At 50.0% G+C, this 23,779-nt stretch overlaps 2 protein-coding genes across 5 annotated transcripts in view; one reads left to right on the top strand and one right to left on the bottom strand.

Moving 5' to 3' along the window:
- The window catches only part of WASF2 (WASP family member 2), a 71,752-nt gene extending 59,852 nt beyond the window's left edge, over window positions 1-11,900 (top strand). For all 4 annotated transcript variants that reach the window (XM_079114767.1, XM_079114770.1, XM_079114769.1 and 1 more), the window contains exons 5-9: window positions 250-367; window positions 1,375-1,505; window positions 3,624-3,779; window positions 5,523-6,034; window positions 7,818-11,900. In XM_079114767.1, the coding sequence (XP_078970893.1) occupies window positions 250-367; window positions 1,375-1,505; window positions 3,624-3,779; window positions 5,523-6,034; window positions 7,818-7,975 (1,075 nt within the window). In that variant the 3' untranslated portion in view covers window positions 7,976-11,900. The remainder of the gene's footprint in view (window positions 1-249; window positions 368-1,374; window positions 1,506-3,623; window positions 3,780-5,522; window positions 6,035-7,817) is intronic.
- A 5,842-nt stretch (window positions 11,901-17,742) lies between these two features.
- Window positions 17,743-22,699, bottom strand: GPR3 (G protein-coupled receptor 3). The gene is made up of 2 exons (XM_079132589.1): window positions 22,596-22,699; window positions 17,743-21,575 (listed from the first exon to the last, which is right to left on the bottom strand). The coding sequence occupies exon 2, from the start codon at window positions 21,565-21,567 to the stop codon at window positions 20,578-20,580; it is 990 nt and encodes a 329-aa protein (XP_078988715.1). The 5' UTR covers window positions 21,568-21,575; window positions 22,596-22,699; the 3' UTR covers window positions 17,743-20,577.
- Between the last annotated feature and the right edge of the window lie 1,080 nt (window positions 22,700-23,779).

Raw genomic sequence — 23,779 nt, 5'->3', positions numbered from 1 at the left:
TTTGTTCTTGCCCTAACCATGCCAATTCCTTTATTAGGAATTGAAAGTAATGAGAAGGTTCTTAAGAAGTAGAGAGGTGCCATTCAGGGGCATTGAAATGCAGGTATGGGAGAGGAAATATGCAATCGATTTGAATGACTTCTTGATTCCTTAGTGTAAAAACTGCTAACTGATAGGTGTTTGGAATATTGGATTTGGTTGGGAGCTCATCTGTCTACTGACAGCTACTTGTCTTCATTTCTATCCCAGGGATGATGGAAAAGAGGCACTCAAATTCTACACCGACCCTTCATACTTCTTTGATCTTTGGAAGGAGAAGATGCTGCAGGACACCAAGGATATCATGAAAGAGAAGAGAAAGCATAGGGTGAGGGGAAAGGGGCCTCTGTTCTACACATCAGTAGGCACGATTGTGGAGGGGGAATAAAAAGGAAGCCAGTCTTATGTGAAGTAATTCCGAATGGCTGCTTGCTTGGATGCCAGGTGAAACTCTTAAAAAAAATGTGTCCACACCAACCACCACCAAGATGAAAGTATAAATCACACCAAAAATGTGTTTGTTCCCCCTGGTGCTATTAACAATCGAGTGTATTCAGGCTGAGTTTTAGAAATTGACTTTTCTATTCACCATTTATTTCTCTTGCAATTTGCACCTGACTCTGCTGGACACTTGAGCTAGGCTAGTCCCTTCCCCACCAGTTTTGCAGCTCATTTCTCAGAGACTAGCACAAGGTTCTGCAGTGTTTGATTTGCAACAGGAACAGTTTAACACCTTCGCTTCTGCTTGGTTAGCACCAGGGGAGGGGATATGCCTGGTTTGTGGATATGCCCCTTTCTCCTAGGCTCCTGGTGCTACATGTGTGACCTACCAGTTTTGACCTTACAATCCCATTAGCATGGCTGCCAGCAGGTCCAAGAGAATGCCATAGGCTAGTCCAGCTGCACAGGATGGAAAATTCTTCAGTGGTTTTTGTTTTGTTTTGTTTTTTAACTATTTCCTTATATCTGTCCCATCTGCAGCTGTCATTCCTTCTCTTAACTGTTCTTTGTGGCAGAGCAAGTAACAAAAAACTATTTATTAACTTCCTAACAATTAGAGCTATTCAAAGACATGAAAGAGTTACTCAGGTAATAGGCTTCCCATTGCTAGAGGTGTTTAAGTGTGGGATTGAGCAAATGTTTTGCCTGGAAGGTGGTTTGAATTAGATGACCTCTAGGTCACCCCAAACCTAGCAATTCTATAAATTCTGTTCTTATCATATGTTGTCTAGACAAATAGTCTCTTGAATATACATCTTTGAAGATGGGTGGAATTTTAATGAAGAACTTTGAAAAATATTTCCCAGAGACTTTTTTTGTTTCTTTTCATTGTAGAAAGAGAAGAAAGATAATCCAAATCGAGGGAATGTAAACCCACGTAAAATTAAGACACGTAAGGAAGAATGGGAGAAAATGAAGATGGGACAAGAGTTTGTGGAGTCCAAAGAAAAGCTAGGACCTTCTGGGTAAGTCATGCTTTTGTACTATTGGTAGCATTCTTTGAAGGGTCTGAGGACCTGGGGACAACAGTCTGACAGCTTTGGCATGACGCCTTTCACACCCCCTGAAATCTGGCTGTGTGGTTTCGATCAATACCACTATTAATCAGTTTCTTTTAAGTGCATCCATCTGGTGATTAAAATTTGCTAAATAAATCAAGAGACTCAGCAATTTAAATGAGGTAACTGGAGTAGTCTGGAAAAGAAGGCCCGTGGCTTCTAGTACCCTTACTCTACCAGACACTAGTATGTCTGAGGGTCTCAGAGGAAAGATTGGAAAGGGAAGAAAAGTGGTCTTGGGAGCCCTTTGCCTCCAGAGCATGGATTTGAAGGTCATACCTAAGAGCCAAGCATTTCAAGGGAATAGGGAGGGCCAGGCAAGGAAATTGTGCACATCACCAGAGCAACTTTTCAACCAGCCTTTGTCAGTCTTAGAAACTAGCCAAAGGATTGAATGCAGACCTGAGAAGAGTCAGTGTGGGAAAGGTTGCTTGGCCACTGTGGAGGCTATATATCTCTGTGGAGAAATGGGAGATGTCAGTCTGACCCCATTTCCCAATACCAAATCACACTGGAAGTTTAAAGGGGGAACATGGGGTTTAAGCTTGGTTTGATGCTTATCCTGTTGTCTGACCTGTATGACATTCAAAGCCAAGTCACCACGGCCATTTGGCATGAGTGTTACTCTGATTTTTCCTCTAAATACATTGTATGCGGACTGTCAGAACCATGCCAGCCCATGCCGGGTGTCTGGGAATGATAAAAAGGAAAGAGTTGAGTTGTTCTTGCTTTTAGGAATAACTCTACCATAAAAATCTTGACTTTTAAAAATCTTGACATTTCTGACACTTGTTCTTCCTGGATTAAGAGATTTGTTTTAAAGAGTGATGAAGATGGTGAGAAGAAAAATGAACATTATTTTTCTTTCTTTCAGCCCTGAGGGTTCGTACCTCCATCTCCCAATGAAAGGGACTATTTTGTTCTGTGGACCCATCCTGTTCAGACAGGCATTTATCATAGGTTCAGTGACTCTAAGACCAGAAGCTTACTTGTTCAGAAAGCCAGCTGTTATGTATGTCTTTTTTGCAGGATGGGGGTGGTGAATATGAGGAGTTTGCCTCCTGTTTCCTTATTGTCCAAGAGGTTTGGAGTGGGCTGCTGGCTAGTGTCTCTGGACATGCTTTTTGGTGAATCTATCAAGAGATGTGCCCAGCCTACGTGGCTCCAGGCTTTGGGGATTTTCCACATCAGAGCATCATTTGATTTAGTTAGTTCCCTCCAATTCTGTTCTCCCTGGGATCTGTTTTTGATGAGTTCTTTAGAACCCAACAATGGTGGAAAGAAGGGGGAGGTGGACAGAGCAGGCCAGATTTTGCTAGCTGATGCTTAGTATATTTGTGCTTGTGTGGAAACTTATTGCTTGGTATATTTATGCTTTTTTGAAGTTTTAATGTTGTTCACCCAGAGCAAATTTACCCACGGCCCAGTGCTCTGAGGCAGATTTTCATGAGGCAAGCCCTAACAACCTACTTTTAATCGGCAGCTTATTTTGTTTGATAAGAGACCTGGCAGAGATACCACATTTACTACCACACAGCAACCTGCTTTCAGCCTTGGCTTGATTTTGCAATCAAATGTCTCCTTGGCCTTTGAGTTCTCTAGAGGCTTGCCGACCTCAAAATCAGGCTGCATGCCTGTCACATGTTTGTAGCTCACTAGCCTGTAGGCTTGGCTTCACCCTTTGCACAAGACAGGCTTTGGGATCCAGGTATAGCTGCACCTAACACTCAGAAGAGAATTTAAAAGAATGGGTTTGACCAGGCTTACACTGGGAAAGGAACAAAAGGGTTTTGGTAATCTGGGTTGAATCCCATTATTACAAACAATCCAGCAGAAATGTCTGGGATATACATAACAGTGCAATATTTAGTCCTTAAATAAAATCTCAGCATTAGGAAAAATCTGTTTATTTCTTTCTCATAGCTTTTATATCAAATGCATTTTTTTGTGGACTCTTTTAAGAAGAAAAGAAAATACCACTCAGGCTCTTTAAATGACAGTTTTTGGCATTGGGTTCATTGTCAGGTATTCACCCGCCTTAGTGTACCAGAATGGCAGCATTGGCTCTATTGAAAATGTGGATGTAGGCAGCTATCCACCACCACCACAGTCAGACTCCACCTCATCACCTTCACCTTCTTTCTCTGAGGACAACTTGCCTCCCCCACCAGCAGAATTCAGGTAAATGGTGGAACCTTTTCCCTCCATCCTGTGTGGTTAAACATCCAAGAACAAAATAAGAGTTCAAAATCTAGGCCAAGACCACTAAAATAACTTCAGGCCAATCCGTCTACATAATAGAAGTAGTTATCATTTATCAGGTGTTTGTAAGGTGCCAGGCATTGTGCTACACACCATTAATGCTGCTTAATCCCCACCAGAGTCCTTTTGAGATAGGTACTCTTATCCCCATGTTACAGATAAGTAAATTGTGAAGCATACAGGGGTTAATGAACTTACCTAAAGTCACACAGGTAAAAAGAGACAGAGCCCCAATTGACCACTCAAATTCCCAAGACTGTATTCTTAACTACTGTTTGTCTATACCTGAACAAATAGAAATCACCAAATTATCTCTTGTTTTTTTTTCACTTAGCTTTAACTCAGTATGAAATGTTGTGTTACAATTCACCAGCCATAAAATATTTCCCAGACACTTTGCCCAGGATCTAGGAACATTGCAAATAGTTACTTCCCTCTTCTATTGCTTCTGGTTCATTTCACTGCTGGTTGACTCTCCAGAAAGAATGAAACCATGGGAAAAGGGGGTAAAACTTAGAATCTGTCCATTTTGATATTTGTTAATGCCCCTGGCAGAGGTGTACAGAGGAAGAGATTGCTTACAATGGCTGAAAGGAGGCCTGAGAATTTTTGGATTGCACTATTTTCTCACAGTTACTTTCTGTCTTTCTGATGTCTGGCAAATGAGAGCTTTGAAAAGTGCACTTTACTCCTTGGACACTGTTTAATTAGTGACTGAATATGTTGAGGCCCCCCTCAGATGGAGACCTAAAGTACTGTTGCCCACTTGTCCTCGCCTCTATTCTTCTTGGCCCTTGAGTCCACTAATCCCAAATCACTTCCTGCTGGTTACCCTGTCAGATGCAGCTAAGGCTTGAAGGTCTGTGGAAAATTCCAAGATGGATGCTTTCCTAAGGAGTAGCTATTAGTGCAGGACAGATGCAAAGGTGGAAAAAGAAAACCCTCAGCCTCACACGTGGCCTGAGACCCTACAGCTATAGCTGCACAAATCTGATCTTAGGGGAAATGGAGGCTTAATCCTCTTTCAAACCTAGATCAAAAATCGGTGGCACATTTATCTCAGATCCTAGATGGAGACTCATTCTCTCTCAAGTGAAGATGCACACACTTAAATCTATACCCTGCTCAGGTTTAGTCAGCTCAGAGTGGGTTTCTTGCCTTCACCAGATCTGGTGAATGTTAATAGCCTGAGAAACAACCCAATGGGAGGGTAGTGTTTGAATTTTCATTCCAGTTCTTTCTTGTGTGCATTCTTAGTCTTGGTTCCAGGCTTAAAACTGAGAGCCACCCATGGGACATTCATCTGAGGGTGCCTTCCCCTGGAGACCTAAGGTTAGAGGGGAACCTAAGATATGTTTCAGCCAGCACTTATGTGATAAGGAGTCCCAAGTCTACTTCTTTCAGGCACTCTACCAACTGAGCTATATCGCGAGCCCTCAGGAGTATTTCTGATTGTATTCTTCTGCTGGGAGGAAGCTCATTATCTTAGAAGGCTGCCTATTTTCTTGTTGGTCTGTTCTGACCATTCCCAGATATTTCTTTCTGTTTGAGCCAAGAGGAAATGTTGGAGTCAACCAAAAGGAGCCTAAGTTACAAGTCTGCCTTTAGGTGGGTGTTCGCATCCTGAGAGTGATGGTGGATCTCTTGTCTTTGGCCTTGTAGCTACCCAGCAGACAACCAAAGAGGATCTGGCTTGGCCGGACCCAAAAGATCCAGCGTGGTCAGCCCGAGCCACCCACCCCCAGCTCCTCCACTGGGTTCTCCACCAGGCCCCAAACCTGGGTTTGCTCCACCACCTGCCCCTCCACCTCCACCTCCAATGGGCATCCCCCCTCCACCACCACCTGTAGGATTTGGGTCTCCAGGGACCCCTCCACCACCTTCACCCCCATCTTTTCCACCTCACCCTGACTTTGCCGCCCCTCCCCCTCCTCCCCTGCCACCTGCAGTGGACTACCCTACTCTGCCACCACCTCCCTTGTCCCAACCAGCAGGCAGTGCACCTCCCCCTCCCCCACCCCCTCCCCCTCCAGGACCTCCACCTCTCCCTTTCAGTGGTGGGGATGGCCAGCCTGCCATACCACCACCGCCGCTTTCTGATGCCACTAAGCCCAAGTCGTCCTTGCCTGCTGTGAGTGATGCCCGTAGTGACCTGCTTTCTGCCATCCGTCAAGGTAAATCCCAGTGGTGGGTTTGGGACCATGGAGCCTTGTCTTTCTGAAGCCGTGATGACTAATTAGGGGGATGGGGGAAAAGGGTTCTGTGCCTTTTCCAGAGAATGGCTTTCATTGAATGTGGAGAGGTTGGGACCTCAGACCTCAACAGACTGAAAAAAAACTTCACCCTGAAAATATGAGATTTCTTTCCACATTAGTCTAAAATAAAAAATTCTTAACTTGGGATCTTGGAACTTCTTAAAAATGTATGCTTTACTATACAGGTGGTGAACACCTTTAATCCCAGCAATTTAGCAAGGCCCTAAGCAACTTAACAAGATCCTATCTCAAAATAAAAAATGTGGCTCAGGGGTTAAGCCCCTCTGGGTTCAGTCCCTAATACCAAAAAAGAAAATGTATGCTTTGTGTGTGTGCGTGTGTCTGCATGTATTTTTTCCTGTTTAGAAAGTATTCCCATTTTTTTGATAAAGAAACTGTGGAATATATACACAATGGAATATTACTGAGCCATAAGAAGAATAAAATTATGGCATTTGCTGGTAAATGATGGGGTTGGAGAATATCATGCTAAGTGAAATAGGCCAAGCCCAAAAAACCAAAGGCCGAATGTTTTCTCTGATAAGTGGATGACAATACATAACGAGGTGGGGTGGCAGCCAGGGGGAGAGAAAAATGAAGGAACTTTGGATGGTGTAGAGGAAAATGGGGTGGGAGGGGGTGGGGGGAGGAAAGACAGTAGACTGAGACAGTATTACCCTATGTATATGTATGATTACATGAATGGTGTGAATCTACATTATGCACAACCATAGAAATGATAAGTTATACCTCATTTGTGTATAATGAATCAAAATGCAGTCTGTAAAAATAAAAATTTTAAAAAAGGAAGTATCCCCATTTTTCCTCAGGTACTCAAAAGGTACCCAGGAAATATCAAGAATCAGTCTTGTGGGTCCCTCTTTAGCTGCACTCAGTCACTCACTGTCCTTTTCTACTACTTTGCCTTTTATATACTCTCTCCCTCTGCCCTCTTTTCTCCTTTTTCTCCCCATTTCCACTTATCCCCTTTCCTTTATCTGTTCTCCCCTTTCCTTCCTTTATCCTCCCTCCTCCTCCCCCTGTCATCCTCTCACCAGCCTGGAGCATTTTTTCTCTACCAGTGGCCAGGTCTGGTCCCAAGGGGGTTGGAGTGGTTGGTTCTATTTGTGATTCTCAAGGGACTTCTAGTCTAGAGGAGATGGTCCAGAGCTGCTGAGTCCAACATGCACTGGACTTGAACTACTCAAAGCCTCATGAGAAAGTCCAGTCCTCATCCTCATCCTCAGCAGCCAGGAAAAATGCCAGGTTTCAGATACACCTACAGCACCAGGACAAGGACTTCTTTTTCTTTTTCTTTCTTTTTTTATGATACCAGGGATTGAACCCAGGGGTGCTTAACCACTGAGCCACATCCCTGGCCATTTAATTTTTTATTTTGAGACAGGGTCTCACTAAGTTGCTGAGGCTGGTCTTGAATTTTCAATCCTACTGCCTCGTCCTCCAAGCCTTTGGGATTACAGGCATGTGCCACCACATCCAGCAAAAAAGCCTATTCTTTCTTTCTCTTCCTGCTAACCTTTCCCAGAGGATCCTTCTTTTTCTTGATTCTTTCCAATTTATTATCAGTGGCCATTTCCCCAAGTGCTGGGAATCAAACCCAGGACCTCACACGCTCTACTGTTGAGCTACATCCCCCAGTCCAAGATACGCCTTCTTAACCCTTCTCCCTCTCTGTCACCAGGCTTTCAGCTGCGCAGGGTTGAAGAGCAGCGGGAACAAGAGAAGCGTGATGTTGTGGGCAATGACGTGGCCACCATCCTGTCACGTCGTATTGCTGTTGAGTACAGTGACTCGGAAGATGACTCCTCTGAATTTGATGAGGACGACTGGTCGGATTAACTCTTTCTGCCTGCCGCCCACCTTTTCTTTCCTTCCTACCTTTTTTTTTTTTTTTTTTTTTGATGTCTATCCCAACAGTCCCATGGGAGGGGGGAGAAAAAAAAGAATTTCAAGGGCCAAAGCCTTCCCTGAAGCAACCAAAGATATATCCAAGTGCTTCCTCCAAATCAACATGTATTTTCTCTCCCTATTGTCAAGTGCATGGGCTTCTGAGTTTCATAGCTGAGATGTTCCCTCTTCCTTCAAATGACTGGTGCATGTTGAAAGGAAGGAAAACCCCCGAAGCAGATTCTTTTGATTGGGCTTCAAATGGAAATGGTGCTCTCCCCTAGGACCCATTTTTAGCTGTGGCCCTCAGCTGCTTCAAATCATGCCAACCATCCTCTGGTCCTAAAGTAGTGAGAGCAGCCTTTGTGGACATGGCTGCCTCCTTTCCTGTGTCCTGAGAGGCAGAGCAGGCTGAGTGCCCTGAAGTCAGACTGCCTCTTGTCCCTCCCTGCTCTCTGCCCTAATCAGCAGTGGAGGGCTGCTTTTTACTCAGCGGTCTTTTAGACTGGGAAACCATATTTTATTCCAGGAGGTAACAGACCACTACAGAGTGTCTCTTCCACTCTTCCTGGAAACAAGGCCTCTGAAGACTGAGGCTGTTACCTCCCTCCTAAACTCCCTCTTATTGAGTGTGATGGTAAAGTGTCCTTTAAATGCCCCTTCCTTGCCCTTAGGTGCCTTCAGGCTGTGTCGCCCAGGTTTAACCTCTAATATCCATGACCAAACTAGCCCTGACACACAGGGACCTGGGCTTCTGCTGACTGTCAGGAGCAAAGCTTAGAGACTTGAAACTACAAAACTAGAATTATGGTAGAATTCCTTGGGTTCTGCCCTCCTAAGGATGCTGAGGCCTAGACATGGGAAGTGACTTGCTCAAGGTCACACAGTTGGATAGTAATGGAGCAAGAGCCCAAACATCCTGATTCCAAGTCACCTGTGCTTTCTGGGACCAAATAATGGGCACCTGCTGGAGTCTGGGCAGAGCAGTCTTGGCTCTGTGCTACTCCAGACCTCCCCATAGGCAGGGGTCCCAGTCGGAGGGCTCAGGGCCTGTGCCAGCCCTGTCAGTGCTGCTCAGACCCTTATAGCCTCTTTTGTAACCCTTTGTTGCCCCTTCCTATCACCAGCCAACCACAAGGCCTAGGAGCTGTGCTTCTGGGAAACCAGAGTAGGGAGAAAAAGAAGAGGGCAGGCAGCTTTGACAGGTGCTGTTTTGAGTTCTGCTGCAACTCCTCCCCCTTTTATTTCCCCATTTTAAGCATAGGTTCTGCCAGCTGTAGAAACTTGAGCCCCTCAGGCTGGCAGCCGCCCCAGGTACCTGCCTGGGAATGGTGGGGGGCAGGTGCCTGGCAGTCATGAAAAGGGTTGAAGGTGGAGGGACTCAGGTCCCCACTTACTGCACATGGTGATGTTCATTCCCCCACCCCCAGCCCCTTCCCAGAGCTCATACACAGGTGCTGTTATTTAGGAAAAAACTGGTCAGCTGTGGCCAACAGCAAGGTTTCTCTCTTCTGCCCCAACAATTGTGTAGCCTCTCATGTCGAAATCAGTTTCTCCAGCTTTCAGAGCCTGAAACAAAGAGAAACAGGATCTGTCTTTACCCAGCACAGCAAATGGTTGTAGTAATTGCCAAAGCCCTCATAAACCCCTCCGGCTTGAGGAGAGTATAATCGTGGGCACTGCTGCCTGCCCTTGCTGAATACCTCCCTCTGCCTCCTTCTTGAACTTGGGTTATGGGGAGAGTCTGCAAGTGCCAGAGGATGCTTCTGCTGCAGCTGCTCCAGAGTGTGCCCTCCTCCTCCTACTCCTCAGATAGGGTGTATCAGACACAGGGCTTGGCACCCAGCTCCATGCTGAGCACACCAAGCTGGGCCTTTCCAACCATGTCCCCCACTTGCACTTTGGAAGCCAAAGTTGCTTTTATCAGAACCCTGAAATGACTGTTGAAGGTGCCCCTGCTGCAGCCCAGCAGCGGCTGGAGAGGCAGGCGGAGGGCAGTGTTTCTCCCAAATAGGAGTCCTGGGGCCTGGCCAGGCCAGGGTTTGGGCCTAATGGCTGTGAGTAAATTACCCCCATCCTCCTCCTTTCCGGAAAAGAGGGAGCCAGAGCCACTACTATCATTCTGCTCTGACCTTGAAGGGGGCAGTGTTGGCCTGGCTTCTGGAATGGACAGAGTCCACCGCGGAAAGGACTGGGGGCAGGAGGAGGTGGGGAGGGGCCCTGCCTGCGGAAGGTAGGATTAGATCATTAGCTCAGTGACCTCCTAGGGTTTCGATGTGCTGTGTTCTCATCCTACAGCTGGTTTGGTAATGATCTGCAAGTCCCGGAGAGCAACAGCACAGCTCTGCCTGACGCTCTCATTAAAATCTATGCAGCCAAGCCCGGCGCTTTGTAGCAGCCGGCCTTGCGAAGCCTCCTCAGCTCGGGGGGGCTGGGGACCCAGTCAGCTGAGAGGCCCTCTGGGCTCTACTTATGCATATGTGCACACACACACAAAATGTGCTTCTTGAAACCCAAAGCCCTTTAAGATGATAAAGGATCCAGTGCAGGTAGATGTGTCTTTAGAATCTTATAATTGTAGAATACAAAGTTTAGTGATTATTTAAACCAAGAAGCTGAGGCTGGTGAGAGTATGAACAATGGCCTGTGAGGACTCAAACCCCAAAGCCAAGGAGCCACCTTCCTTCCTGGTCTGCCCCAGCCCAGCCCAGCCCAGGGGACCTGCCCCCATTCCTGTGGCCCAGGGGCCCAGCTTCCAATAGGCAGTGTCAGAAGTGACTTGTGGCTTTGCCTTGGTCGTGAGATGATTTCATTCCAAAGGAGCAGGCGGGGGGGGGGCGGTGTTGATCCCTTGGAGGCTCAGAGCAGCTGGCCCAAGCTCCAGCTTGCCTCCAGTGGAAGCTTGAGCGCCCTCAGAAACGACCCTGGCCAATGTCACCGCAGAGCCGAGGCGCTGTTGTCAGGGCTAATGTGAAATCTCTTCCCGTGGCGCCGATCCTCCGACTCTGCAGCGCCAGCTTGGACAGATTGAGGTCTCTGTGGCTTTGGTGACCCTGCTTATGCATTCCCACCGTGTCCCTGCTCTGCTCTAGGACTGCCTCCCTCTGCAGCCCCTCACCTGACCTCAGGGCCTGGGGAAGGAGGCAGTGCACCAGGGCCAGGCGCTTCTGCTCAGGAGAGTCGTCTGCCTTCCTGGGGGGCATCAGGCTTTGAGCTCTGCCAGGATGCAGCTGGCCAGGGTCCAGCTGATCTGGGACCAGGTGTCTCTCAGAAAAGTGCCTCACTCTGTGCCTCCTGCTACACTTACTTTAACAGTGCCTCGGTGAGGGCAAGGGACAGTTCTGTTACTGTATTAACTTCATTCAGTTAATTCACTTGAGAAACTAACCAATTTTTACTTTCTGTCTAGAATGATGTACGTGTAGAAGAGTAAGCTGTAATGCTCCCAAAGTGCCTTGTTTTTTCTGATATAAATATATTTATAAGGACATATTCCAGTGGGTTCTTGGGTATGCTTGCCACATGAAGATTTTAGGGAGTGAGCAAGTATAGTGGGCATACTGTCTGAATACAGGCCCCTTTTCCCTGAGGGTGGGGAAGAGGGAGACTTCAGTTGAAAATCCAAGCAGTGGGGTTAAGTCAAACCCCCAAAGTGACCCTTTCCTCCTTTGCCCTGTTCTTCTCAGACCCTAGAAGGACACCTAATTGTTTAAATCCCTGCAGCTTCAAGCCTGGTCTCATTTGCTTTCCTGCCAGGCTCATGTGTGTACACCTGTATCCAGTGACCTGAAGGTTCCATGTAACTATTATATGTATACACATGAATACTTAAATGCCAATATTTTCAATAATTTGATAAAGTCTTTGTAGTCACTCAGCCACCTCTGAGGGTGTACATATATATTTGTGTGTGTATGTGTGTGTGTGTGTGAGAGAGCGAGAGAAGGGAGAGAGACAGCGAGCTGGGAGAAGAGATTAGAAGAGGCTACACTGATAACCGCTGGCGGTGACAGCTCGGAGGGGTTTGGCCTGGGTGGACTTAAAGGGCAGGAGGCTTCTGGGTGTAGACCTGAGTTGGGGGACCAGAGATGCAGATCCCCAGGCCCCTTTCCCCATGAGGAGAGGCTGTGTGCCAGTGCCTGGCTGCTGAGCTCCTTCCACCAGGCAGGAGAGGAGCACGGGCTGAATGCTGATGCTGACTCCCAACATCTGGCCGGCATCTTGTCTGCCTCTCAGACCCAAGCAACTTACCTTAAATAGAACGATTTACAATGGAATCCGATAAAAGGTTTAGGCTGCTTCACACCCCCTCTCCTGCCTGGGGAAGAGAAGGGGGCTGGGTTTATATTCTGCCCCCCCCCCCCAAAAAAAAAAAATGACCTACCCAGGAAGCAACGGTTGTTCAGAGCACAGCTGCTGCGGGTAACTGTCCCTGGGGGTAATTTATGATCAGACTCCCAGTTCCAGGCCCAGCAGACGCAGTGGGGTGGCCCCCGGGAGAGGGGAGGGAGCAGAGTTGGTGGCTGTGGGTCACGCCTGCTGCTAGAGGGAGAGAATCACCCACTGGTGTCCCAGGAGAGGGGGCAGAAGTTTTGAATTGTCAGCAACTGCTGCGCCAGCCGCTCTGAGCTCATCGCTGGAAGTAGAGATGCAGGGGAGGGGGCGTAGAGCCGGCTCGCCCTTCGGAGCCCCTCTGCTCCACCCTCCTGCTCAGGCCTGTGTTTAGTCAGCATTTGGCTGCCCGAGGCCAGTGACTGACAGGCGGCCAGATGCCCGCCCTGGCAGAAGACAAAATGGTAGTGTTGGGAGTCGCCCTTGATAGCGAATTGGAGAGAAGGAATGTGGTTCTGCGAAGAAGAGGCCTGAGCTTGAATTCTGGCTCTGCCACTTGGGAGCAGTGACCCTGTGCTAGTCACTGCACCTCTGGGATAATCCTGAGAAGAATGAGCACTTACTGAGCGCCCACTACCTGCCAAAGCCAGCGTATGCTTAGTTTCAATCTTTAGAAGCAGAGGGCTCCTGTATTAACACAGGAGTAAAACAGGTTCACGGAGGCAGTAAGTTACCTAAGGTCATGCAGCTGGCCAGGGACAGCCCACGCCCCATTCACCATGCAATTGCTACATCCTTCAGTATCAGTCTTTAGTGTGCTAAGGGTATGTGTAAGTTTTCAGTTACCTACCACACCCTCTGGTGCCCAGTTTTACATGTGAAATGCAGGTGAGGGTTTATTTTTGCTCTTAGAAACCAAGCAAGTTTGAGGGCCAGCTATCCTAGACCTTGAGGGGAAGTAGCCTGCACCCTCATCTGTCTGAGAAGCCGCCTCCCAACACCTGGGTGGCGTCTTGTGGGCACTCTAGATATGGGCTGGGGCTTCACACAGATGCACACGCTCATTTTGTACACATTCAGAGGCATGTGTGTTAGTGGCATACAACACAGACCTAGGGACAAGTACGTGCACTGTGTGCAGACCCCTACCCTTGTGCAAACAAGGACGCAAATCAGCAAACAGTTGCAGGAACATAAATAATTGCAGGCAAGCCTCACAAAGTCCTTCCAAGCCACCCCTCCCTACTCGCTGCCTCCGCCAGTTGCTCACTGCCCCCTCCTGGCTGCCTAGCGGCCAGGGCAACCTGGCACCATTTCCTGAAGTTCTGCTCTGGGTGGTTGGCAGCCAGCTCCTTAGATCATAGGGCAAGAGCAGTTTCAGATGCTCACCCTCAACCCCGGGGGAGGTGGGTCTAGAGGGGATTCTTCAAGCTTAATGACAAAAATAACCTTTAACAGTCAAAGGAATCTTTCAAGGTAGAATTGTCTTGTGGTCTGTGTCTGTCTTGAAGGGCAGGTAAGATTTGGGCAAGGGGTCTGCATAAACAGCCTCCCATGTCAGTGGGCCACCACCCTGCCTGCCCTAAAAAACTAAGCACACTTGCACTCATGCTGTCACACGTGTTAAGAGGAGCAGACCTGCCAGCCAAGCATTCGAGAGAGCTGGCTTGTCTAGCACCCAGCTGGCTGCACCCTCCCTGGACCTCAGCTTCCTCGCCTATTCAGCAAAGAGTTAACCTTGATGATAGAAGTGGTTCCTTCACTCTAGCCTCTCACCATCTTGGGTGCTGATTGCTCCCATTGTGTGTCTGGGCAGAGTACATCCATTAACATGATTCCATGGATTGCTTAGGACAGTTTAGGAAGGATTACCAACACAAAGCCTTTTGTGCCTAATTTTATAGATAAATAAATGAGGCACAGAGAGGCACAACGATTTGCCCTAACTCACACAGCAAGCTGAAAGCAGATAAAGAAATAGAAAACCTTCTTTCCAATGCACCAGAAAGCAGATCACCTTGTGGGCTTGGACCCAGAACCAAGGGGACTAGATTTCCAAGGACTAAAGCCAAAGGCTTTGCTCTTTGGTCTAGAAGCTCTGACGGTCCCTGTGGCTGCCTGAAAGCTTGGGGAAAGCCCAGAGAAGGTCCCAGACTTAGACATTTATCAGAGAGGCTGGAAAAAGTAACTTGGAACCCCAGTGGATTCTGCCCTTAGGAAGTAGGATCCCCATTAGCAGACTGAGGACTAAAGTGGCTTCTCCCTAGCCTGTGGCCACTTAGTGGCTAGCTCATCAAGATGTATACACACATGAGTGATGTGTACATGTGTGTCCAGACTCCATGCATGGACTCATGCCTGTGGCTGTATTTTTGTGCATGTGTACAAATATACAGGAGAATATTCATATGTGTGTGTGGCATGTAAGTGTGTTTGCAAGCCTGCGTACATGTGACTGTTTGGGTGGCTAGTTGTATGTGTGTGCAGAGTATCCTCTGTGTGTGTTTTTTTGGTGTTGGGAATTGAACCCAGGGCCTAGCACACACACACCTCCAGCCACTGTATGTTTGGATATACGTATATAAATGGTGTCTGCATAATGGCCAGGTGACTAAATGCACATATAAGACCTTGTTTGTAGGACTAGGGATGTAGCTGTGTGATAAAGCACTTGCCTACCATGTGAGGTCCTGAGTTCAATCCCAAGCACTGAAAAAAAAAAAAAAAAAGGAAAAAAAAATCTTGCCTGCCTACTTACAGACTCAGATTCAGATGACCATTGAGTGTGCTTGTGCATGAGCAAATGTTCACATGCATTTGTGTGCAGAGTGGGGCAGAACATACCTAAACATGAGTGGTATGTCAGTATACATGCAGGATTGTCTTCATGTGCCAATACACATGAATCACAAGAATGCCCTCCCAAGACAGGATAATGTGTTGCCCCAACCTTGGAATGCAGGGTGCCCTGCCTGACTCCAGTTGGGGACTGGGCTCACAGCACCCCACCCGCACCCTCCACATGCTCACTATTCCCCAGACCCATTCTGCTCGGCCAATTTGCAGCCTTTTGCTCCCAGCTCCTGGGAAGGCCTGCAGCAAAGTCAAGGGGCTGGTGGCCAATTAGCGAGGGGGTTAATCAGAGATCTGGGGACCTCCAGGGGGCAGGAAGCTGAAGGCAGGCATGGGGTTGGCAGCAGCTTGAGCTGCCTGTCATAATACTGGGGGAGGGGAGGCCAAGACAGCCTGTTGGTGCGGGAAACCAGGTGGATTCATGATTGCTGAGCACTGACAGTGGGGAGCATGTGTGTGTGTACACTGTGAAACGGTGTGTGCATGCATTCTAGTCCTTGAATGTGGACTTGCATGCATTTGTGTATACATGCCTATGCATATCACCTTTATACACTCATGCAGATTGCTATCTGTACATACATGTGTGCAAAGGTATGCAAGTGGATTTGCTTATGTGAGCAGGTCTGGATCTGTTTGCACATAGGTGCGTACAAGGGTAAGTCTGTACACACATGTGCAAGAGCATGTACACACATTTAAGTATGTGTTCCAACCTGCATTCTTGTGCATACAAAGTCACCATGATCTGCATACACATGTACAATGATGTGTCTGTACACAAGGGTGTGTGCACTACTGCACAGATGCATACGAGTGTGTGTGTGTGTGTGTTCTTGGAACAGCTGGACACCTGTCCCCTACACTGTGGCCCTGTGCATGGGTCCACATGCTCAGAGTTCTATGCATGGAAGGAGCTGGGGGATGCAGGGTTGGCAGCCTCCAGGCTCCAGGAGGGAATCTGACAGACGAACCTTGCCGCAGCCCCCGGGCCCTGGGAGCCTGTTTTCCAGCCTGCAGAAGCTGTGAGCCCGTGAACTCATCTTATATTAATAGCTGCTGTCTCCTCACTTATTGCAGGGAGAGGCGGTCATGGCCCCAGCGAGGGTTCGGCCCTCAGTACTGCCCTCCCCAACACATACTGCACCAGAGAGATGAGCCCAGCACCATCCCAGGGCCTAGCTTGGCAGGGAGAGAGCCCATGCCTTCCGCAATTCAGGAGGCAGCTGGGGCCTCTAGCTGGGTAGGATCAGGCATGGGGGTTAGAAAGCTGGCAGAGGCAAAAAGCCTAAACACACACACACACACACACACACACACACACACAAAAGCTTGCGCACCAAGCTGCTCAGAGCTGAGCACCAGAGGAGTCTGAGGCTGAAGGAGACAAGGCTCAGTCGGAGGAGAAGACACAGTCCAGCCCTCAGGGGGTCTCAGTTCAAGGTAAAAGGCATGACCCTGCTCTCTGAGATCGTTGGCTGAAGGCAGTGAGTGACAGGGCCCAGTTCTCAGGAATTCATGGTCTAAGGGAGAGACATGACCTTGTATTCTGGAGCCCCTTGATCTGAGGAGAGACAGAGAGTTGCTTTCAGGGGCCTTCAGTTTTAGGGAATAGACATGCCTCTTTTCTCAGGGACCCTCGGTTGAAAATGGGCTACAGCCCTGCCTTTAGGGGCCCTATTCTGAGGAAGAAGCAAGACTTCCGTACTCATGATTACTCAGGGGAGCTGTGGGAAGATGTGGTGTAGGAATCACATCTCCACAGGCACAGCAGGGCTCAATCAAGGGGGCTCCAGGAAGAGGCATGCAGTGGCGGTACAGAGAGGACTGGAGCTGCGTCTGCAGAATCCTGGGAGGAGGGTAACCCAGCCAGCCCACCACACACTCGGGCTCTCCCAAATGCCTCAAATCCACTGCATAACCACCCCACACAGATAAGATGAAGACCCTTGGCATGGAGCCCAGCACAGACCCTCCCAGACACAGGATGGAAAGCAGTAGGTCCTGGTTTGGGCCCGGGAGCCAGAAGCTGGGAGGAGGACACAAAGGGCCAAGCCACACTCAGCTAGAATGGGCACCTGGCCCTTCCTTGTAGACCCTGGTGGGGGCTTCTCAGGAGCAGGTGGGAGGCAGTCAGGATACTCTTCCCTACATCGCCCCTCCAAAGGTCTGGTCATAACCTGGAGACCCCCAGCTTTCTCCAGTCTGGGCTCAGACCACCTTGTCCCAGTTTTCTGGCCTGATGTTTCTGAAACCCTCTCCTTACCATGAACGAAATAGATTTGGAAATGAATGAACTAGGTTCAAATCCTAACTCAACTCCTGACTGTGACTTTGGGCAAATCAAATGTCACCTTTTAGAGAGACCTTTCTTTAGGGCACCTTCCTTTTAAAACTACTCACATATTCTCTTTCTTCCCTACTTTGCTTTTTCTCTGAAGACTTATTATCAATGTTACTTTTTTTTTTAATTTTTATTTTTTTTTTAATTTTTTTGCGGTGCTAGGGATTGAACCCAGGGCTTTGGGCTTGCAAGGCAAGCACTCTACCAACTGAGCTATCTCCCCAGCCCACTTTACTTTTTTTTTTATACTGGAGATTGAACCTGGGATGCTTTACCACTGAGCTACATCCCCAGTCCTTTTTATTTATTTAATTTTTCATTTTGAGACAGGATGTCTTGCCAAGTTTCTAAACCTGTGATCCTCCTGCCCCCATCTCCTGAGTTGCTGAGATTATAGGCATGTGCCACCGTGCCCAGCTTCTAACATTACATTTTTTTGAAAAACTCTTCTGTGTAGTGCCATCTGTACGGAACTGCTCCACGCTGGTCATTAAGCTCCATCTGTGAATGAATGGAGAGGCCCGTTGCTCTCACAGTCTCAGCTCTCCCCTGTGAAAAGTGGGGAGAGCGACAGCATACCTCTGACGAAGTCAGGGTGGTGGTGTGTGAAACCTTTGGCTCAAGGCTTGACCTTGGGGAAGTGCTTGTGGCATGTATGGGTGGGGTCTCTTCCCAGGGCCCTGGGCTGGCCTCTTCATTTTGTGCCTGGGCCTGTTGGCATGTCTACCACCTAGACTCCTGTAACCACTATTGGGGAGGGGTTTTGAATACATGGCAAAAGAGCTGTAGGCAAGGAAGAGGAGAAAGACCCGTATCCCAGCCTGGCACCGCAGGATGAGTTTGAGCAAATAGCTGCTCTTTTTTGTGTCTCAGCCTGTCTGTGTGATGGTGAGGTAGGCCAGAAATGCTCCTAGGGTCCCATCGCTAGGCTTTATCCAGCTGTAAGGCCTGAGAAGCTGGGAGGCTGGGAAGTTAGGGTAGTCAGAGAGCCCTGGTAAGCCACACCCCAAACCTGCTTCTGCCTCCCTGATGAACACGATCTTCTGGGGTCCTCCTCCACTCCCAAACACCCAAACTCGGGTCCCCAAATGCACACACGTATAGCCACTCATCTTTACTTGGGAAAGAACTTCTAGCTCCACAATGACCAGACCTTGTCCAATCATCTCCCAAATGTGGGCCACTGGCCCTGAGGATATAAGTCAGGGTCCAGAATGTCCTAAGCCCCAGGCTTGGGAAAGAAGGAAGTGAGAGGACATTGCCTAGGAGACAGACAGAACACAGATTCTGGAAACAGATGTTCCCTGTTTGAATCCTGACTTTACCATTTCCCAACTATATGGCTTTGGGTCAATCACCAACACACTCTCAGCCTCCATTTCTTCATCTGTAAGGAGACAATACTATATATGCCAGGGAATGCTTGTGAGGCATATAGGAGATAATGTGCATACCTACCTTTTGCAGAGTGCCTATCCCACACAGTAAGCACATACTATCAGAAGAAAGCGGTTTTTGTTTATTTGTTCATTTTGGCAGTACTTGTGGTTGAACACTGTTCCTATCACATGCTAGGCAAGTGCCCTACCATTGAGCTACATCCCCAGGCCAGAGAGGGATTATTATTATGAAGGAAACAAACATGCTGTGCACATATTCTTCATGTCAGAGCCCCAAACTGGCTCATGTGGGCAGGATGTGGGCATCTTCAGAGCCCAGAACCCTGGTCCCCAAGAGGATGTGCGGTCCTTGCCAGGCAATGCCCAGGGCTGACCAGAGAGGCATTGATATCCTGGGGGGGGGGCGGGGCGGTCAACCACACTCCATCCCAGCATTCAGCTCCTCAAATCCCCCCATTAGGCCCCTCTAGCTTGGCCTGATCCTCTCATTCTGGTCTACCCCTCGTTAGACTCTACACCCTGCATGCATGCACGCGAGTGCGCACACACACATACATACATACACACACACAGAAACTTATTTATCACAAAATCATTTTTTAATGAGTTGGGTCAGGGGGACAGGAACAGGGAATGCACTGGGGGCCATACCCCAGTTGGCAGAGGGGTGGGGTGTTGGCTCTTGCCCCGCCTCCTCTAGGGCACCTCAGGGTGAGACCTGACCCCCAGGCCATGCCTGTGGCGCTGGATGCCAGGCCTGAGTAGAGTTGGGGTTGCATTTTCTGGTACCGGCTGCCTGGTCGGGCTGCAGTTCCCACAAATGGCCACCAGAGGGAAGCCGGCCCCCAGCGCAGAGGAATTATCGGTTGCTCAGGTGATGGCTTCTTAAAAAAATAAAAAACCAGAGGCTGGTGTGTTCCTCCTGCAAACCCGAGGGTGTCGGGCCTGGGGAGAAGGCTCTGGTTTCTATTATCTCTTCGATAAAAAATAAGCAAAAATAATAACAAAATACGTGGTTTCTCTTTCTCCATTTCCCTCCTCCAGGAACTGAGGTCAGAAATGGGGGTGTGGGGATTGGGAATACCCTGGTATGGCCTAGATTTCAAGGTATGGGTCCTTTTTTCCCCTTATCACCCATAAATAAACTTATAAATAAATAAATAAATAAATAATATACTTTCTTTGTATGTGCAATATATATAGATAGATAGATAGATAGATAGATAGATCTTTCTCCTATCTAGGCAACTAAGTGACTAAACTCTCTGACTCTTGAGCTCAGAAATTCAAAAGTAAAGTGACATGGCTAAGGGCAAGTTCAGGGGAGGGGAAAGATCAAGGACTTGAATGGCACTGTAAAACGCCCAGCATTCTGAAACTGCAAGTCAGCTGGGCTGTGGGACATTTCTAAGAGGAACCCTGACCACCTGGAACATTCTAGAACCATGGAGCCAGCTGGGCCGCTGCAGGCATCTCGAACAGAATCCTGAAACACCCAATGTCCTAGAACTCCAGAACCAGCTGGGTCTGGGGGTGTAGAGCTGGAGGTTTGGAACAAAGCCCTGGAGGACCTAACATTCTGGAATTTTGTAGTGATCAGGGCTGCAGGGGTCACCAGGATGTAACTAGACATCACTGGGGGAGCGGGATCGAAAAGGAATCTTGGAAGAGGAACAGCAGCAGCAAATGGCCCACAGCACCTTCTGCACGTCCTGGTTGCGGAAGGCATAGATGATGGGGTTGATCATGGAGTTGTAGGTGGCGGGGAGCAGGGTGAGATAGGTGTAGAGGGGTGGGGAGCGGGCATCACCCAGCAGGCAGTAGACAGTGAAGGGCAACCAGCAGGCAGCAAAGGCGCCGAGCACCACAGCCAGTGTGGCGATGCCCTTGCGGGTAGCCACATAGTGGGAGGCAGGCAGCAGGTGCCGCTGAAGGGCGATCTGCTGGGCATGGCGGCAGACGATGCGGCAGATCTGGGCATAGAGCTGCAGCATGATGCCAAACACCATGAAGAAGGCAATAGCCAGGACCACCAGATGGTTCTTGGAGAGTGGATATACCACGCCACACGTGGTCAGGCCATCCAGGCAGTTCCAGGCCAGCACAGGCAACAGTCCCAGGCCCAGGGCACCCCCCCACACCAAGGCCAGCATCACGTAGGTCCGAGTCACTGTTGTCTCTGAGTAGTAGGTGAGGGCATTGTACAGGGAAAGGTAGCGGTCGACAGTGATGGCCAGTAGGCTGCCAATGCTGGCGGTAAAGGCCATTGCCAGCACACCAACAAGCACCAGGCTCATCTCCTCCGAGCCTATGCAGAAGACAGCAGCGAAGTGCAGGACCAGGCCCAGGCCTGCCAGCAGGTCTGCCACAGCCAGGCTGCCCACCAACAGGAACATGGGGGCACGAAAGGCAGGAGTGCCCACGATGATGGCCACCACCAGCGCGTTCTCGCAGGACACCAGGGTGCCTGAGATGCACAGCACCACATCCCAGGCCTTGGGTGAGGGCAGTGGTGCAGCTGGGCCTGTGGGCCCTTCTGCGGGGCCCACGCTGCTCACATTCACGTTGCCTGGGCCAGCTGAGAGCCAGGCCAAGGGGCCGCCTGCACCCCACATCGTGGTACCTGCAGGAGAAAGGCCCTGTGAGATGCTGGCAGGGCTGGGTGCTGACAGGAGGGGTCGAGAGGGGGTGAGGTGCCCTTCAGGATATGTGGAGCAGCCCTGGTGCCTTGTCCCCCCATTCATGCCCATGTCTTCTCTAATGCCTCCAGACCTTTAAACAAGGGTCTTCTTTTCTGGGGATTCCTGTACTGAGTCTCTGCACCCTCCCTTCCAATTCTCTGGGTCCTGCACGCCTCTTTTTCCCACGTGTGTAATCAGAACCAGATGAAAGGCTACCATAAGTGAATGGGGGGGTCACAGAATCCAGGCGATGCACCAAAAGACTCAAGATCCGGTGGAGGCGGGGGAGAGAATCTCTGCTTCCTCCCATCAGAGAATGACTCGGTTTCTGAGGCTCCCAGACCCCTCACGATTCTCAGCACAGCGGGCCAAGGCTCCGCCCCCAAGAAAAGCTCGTGAAGCTCCTGTCAACCCCCACGCGACATTCCTAGGGTAACATCACCTGGGAACGCAGCCCCCCACCCCGCACGCTCTCCCAGACTTCTGTCCCTGGACTGACCCCTCCTTCTGTCTGAACCCCCTAGATCTCTGTGAGATCTTCCTCGCTGGAAGTCTGGATTCCTGAGTCAGACCCCTCCTTCTGCTTGGACACCTAGATCAGGGGCCTGACTCCGCCTCCTGCCCGAATATCTAGATCCCTCAATCAGACACCTCCCGCGGCTCGGACGCCTGTGTCCTTGCCCCAGTCGTCTCCTGCCCGCCCAACCTCAGACGACTGTTCGAACCTCCAGAGCCACGGGTCCCTGCAGGGATGCTCACCCTTTGCCAGGTCACCCAACTGACCGCTCCAATACCCCAACACTTGGGGCCCCGCCTGCTGACCCAGAATTGCTAAGCCAGAATCCCAGTCTCGACCTCCGACCCCAGCGGCCAGCGGCAGGGAGCCTTCAGCCAGTCCAGTGCCCCAGCATCCGGCGTGCTCTCCAGGACGCCTGGTGCCCGCGGAAGGGCCCGCTACTCACCGCTCAGGACAGGGCGCGGCCGGGCCGCGGGGAGGCTCCGGTTGGGTCCTGGCAGCGCAAGGTGTGCGCGGACCCCGAGAAGCCCCCGCGGCCGCGGGAGAAGCGGCGTGAGTCACCCCGCCCCGCCCCCGGCCGCCGGTTCAGTGACGTCAGCGGCCCAGTAGGCCAATAGGCGCGGCGCGCTGGAGCGCAGCGCGCGTTGCGTGGCATAGTAATGAGGCCTCGCACCGCCCGCTCCCCCATTCATAAAAAGCGACCGCGGCCGCGGCCCCGCCCCCTCCCGAAGCGGCCCGAGCTGTCCTTGACGCGGCGCCCTCTGCGGGCCAGGGGTTTCTGGGGCGCTGGTGGAGATCTTTGGAGAAGTCTCAGGGAGCCTTCAGGGAATATGGTGGGGAGCTGAAAGGGGGCCCGGATAGTCTGTGGGGTGATGGGGACCCTCAGGTGACGGGAACAAGATGACAGAATTCAGGTGACGGAGGCCGAGTGATGGGGCTGAAAGGGCGTCCTCCTATGAGAATGACGATGGGCCCTCAGGTGACGGTGACAAGAGCACGAGAAAGCAGGGAGGTGGGTGGAAGTGACGATATGAGCTGGTGACAGGATCTTGGGGGATGGTGGCCTTGGGACGCTGAAGGTAGAGGATGGTAGAATCCCCAGGACAACCATAGCAGTGTCAGGGAGACTTTAGAGCGTGATGGAGTTTAGGGATCCAAGGGTGGCAGAAGTGGTGGCAAGAAGATGGGGTATCCAGGTGAAGGGATTTCAGGTCACCACGACCCTTTCAAGTGCTGAGGTACTGAGGTGACAAAACTAAACTCTGAGGGTCAAGGGTTGTTGGGTCCTGGAATGAAGATGCTAGGTGCCTGGTAAGTGAGCCCCAGGTTGAGGGGAACAGGGTAGAGGAGCTGACAGTGACCGGGCAAGTAAGTTGCTGCCAGGACAGGTCCCGTGATGTTGAGGCTGGAATAAGGAACTGGGTGACATCATTCATGTCAGTCCAATAGCGCCCTCACAGCATGGAAGAGTAGGCCTGGCAAGATTTAAAAACCTGAATTATTTATTCAAGGATCTGGAAAGCCAGCAGAAGGGGGAGCACTTCCCTGAAGCAGCAGGAGATAGGGAAGAACTGGAAGCAGAAAACCAGTTCTCCTGGCAGGTCCCTCTCAGCCTCCCTTCTGAGGCAC

Source organism: Sciurus vulgaris (assembly GCF_902686455.1).
Source record: "Sciurus vulgaris genome assembly, chromosome: 1".
NCBI lineage: Eukaryota > Metazoa > Chordata > Mammalia > Rodentia > Sciuridae > Sciurus > Sciurus vulgaris.
The sequence above is the reverse complement of the archived record's forward strand: the minus strand, read 5'-3'. Positions and strand labels throughout refer to the sequence as shown.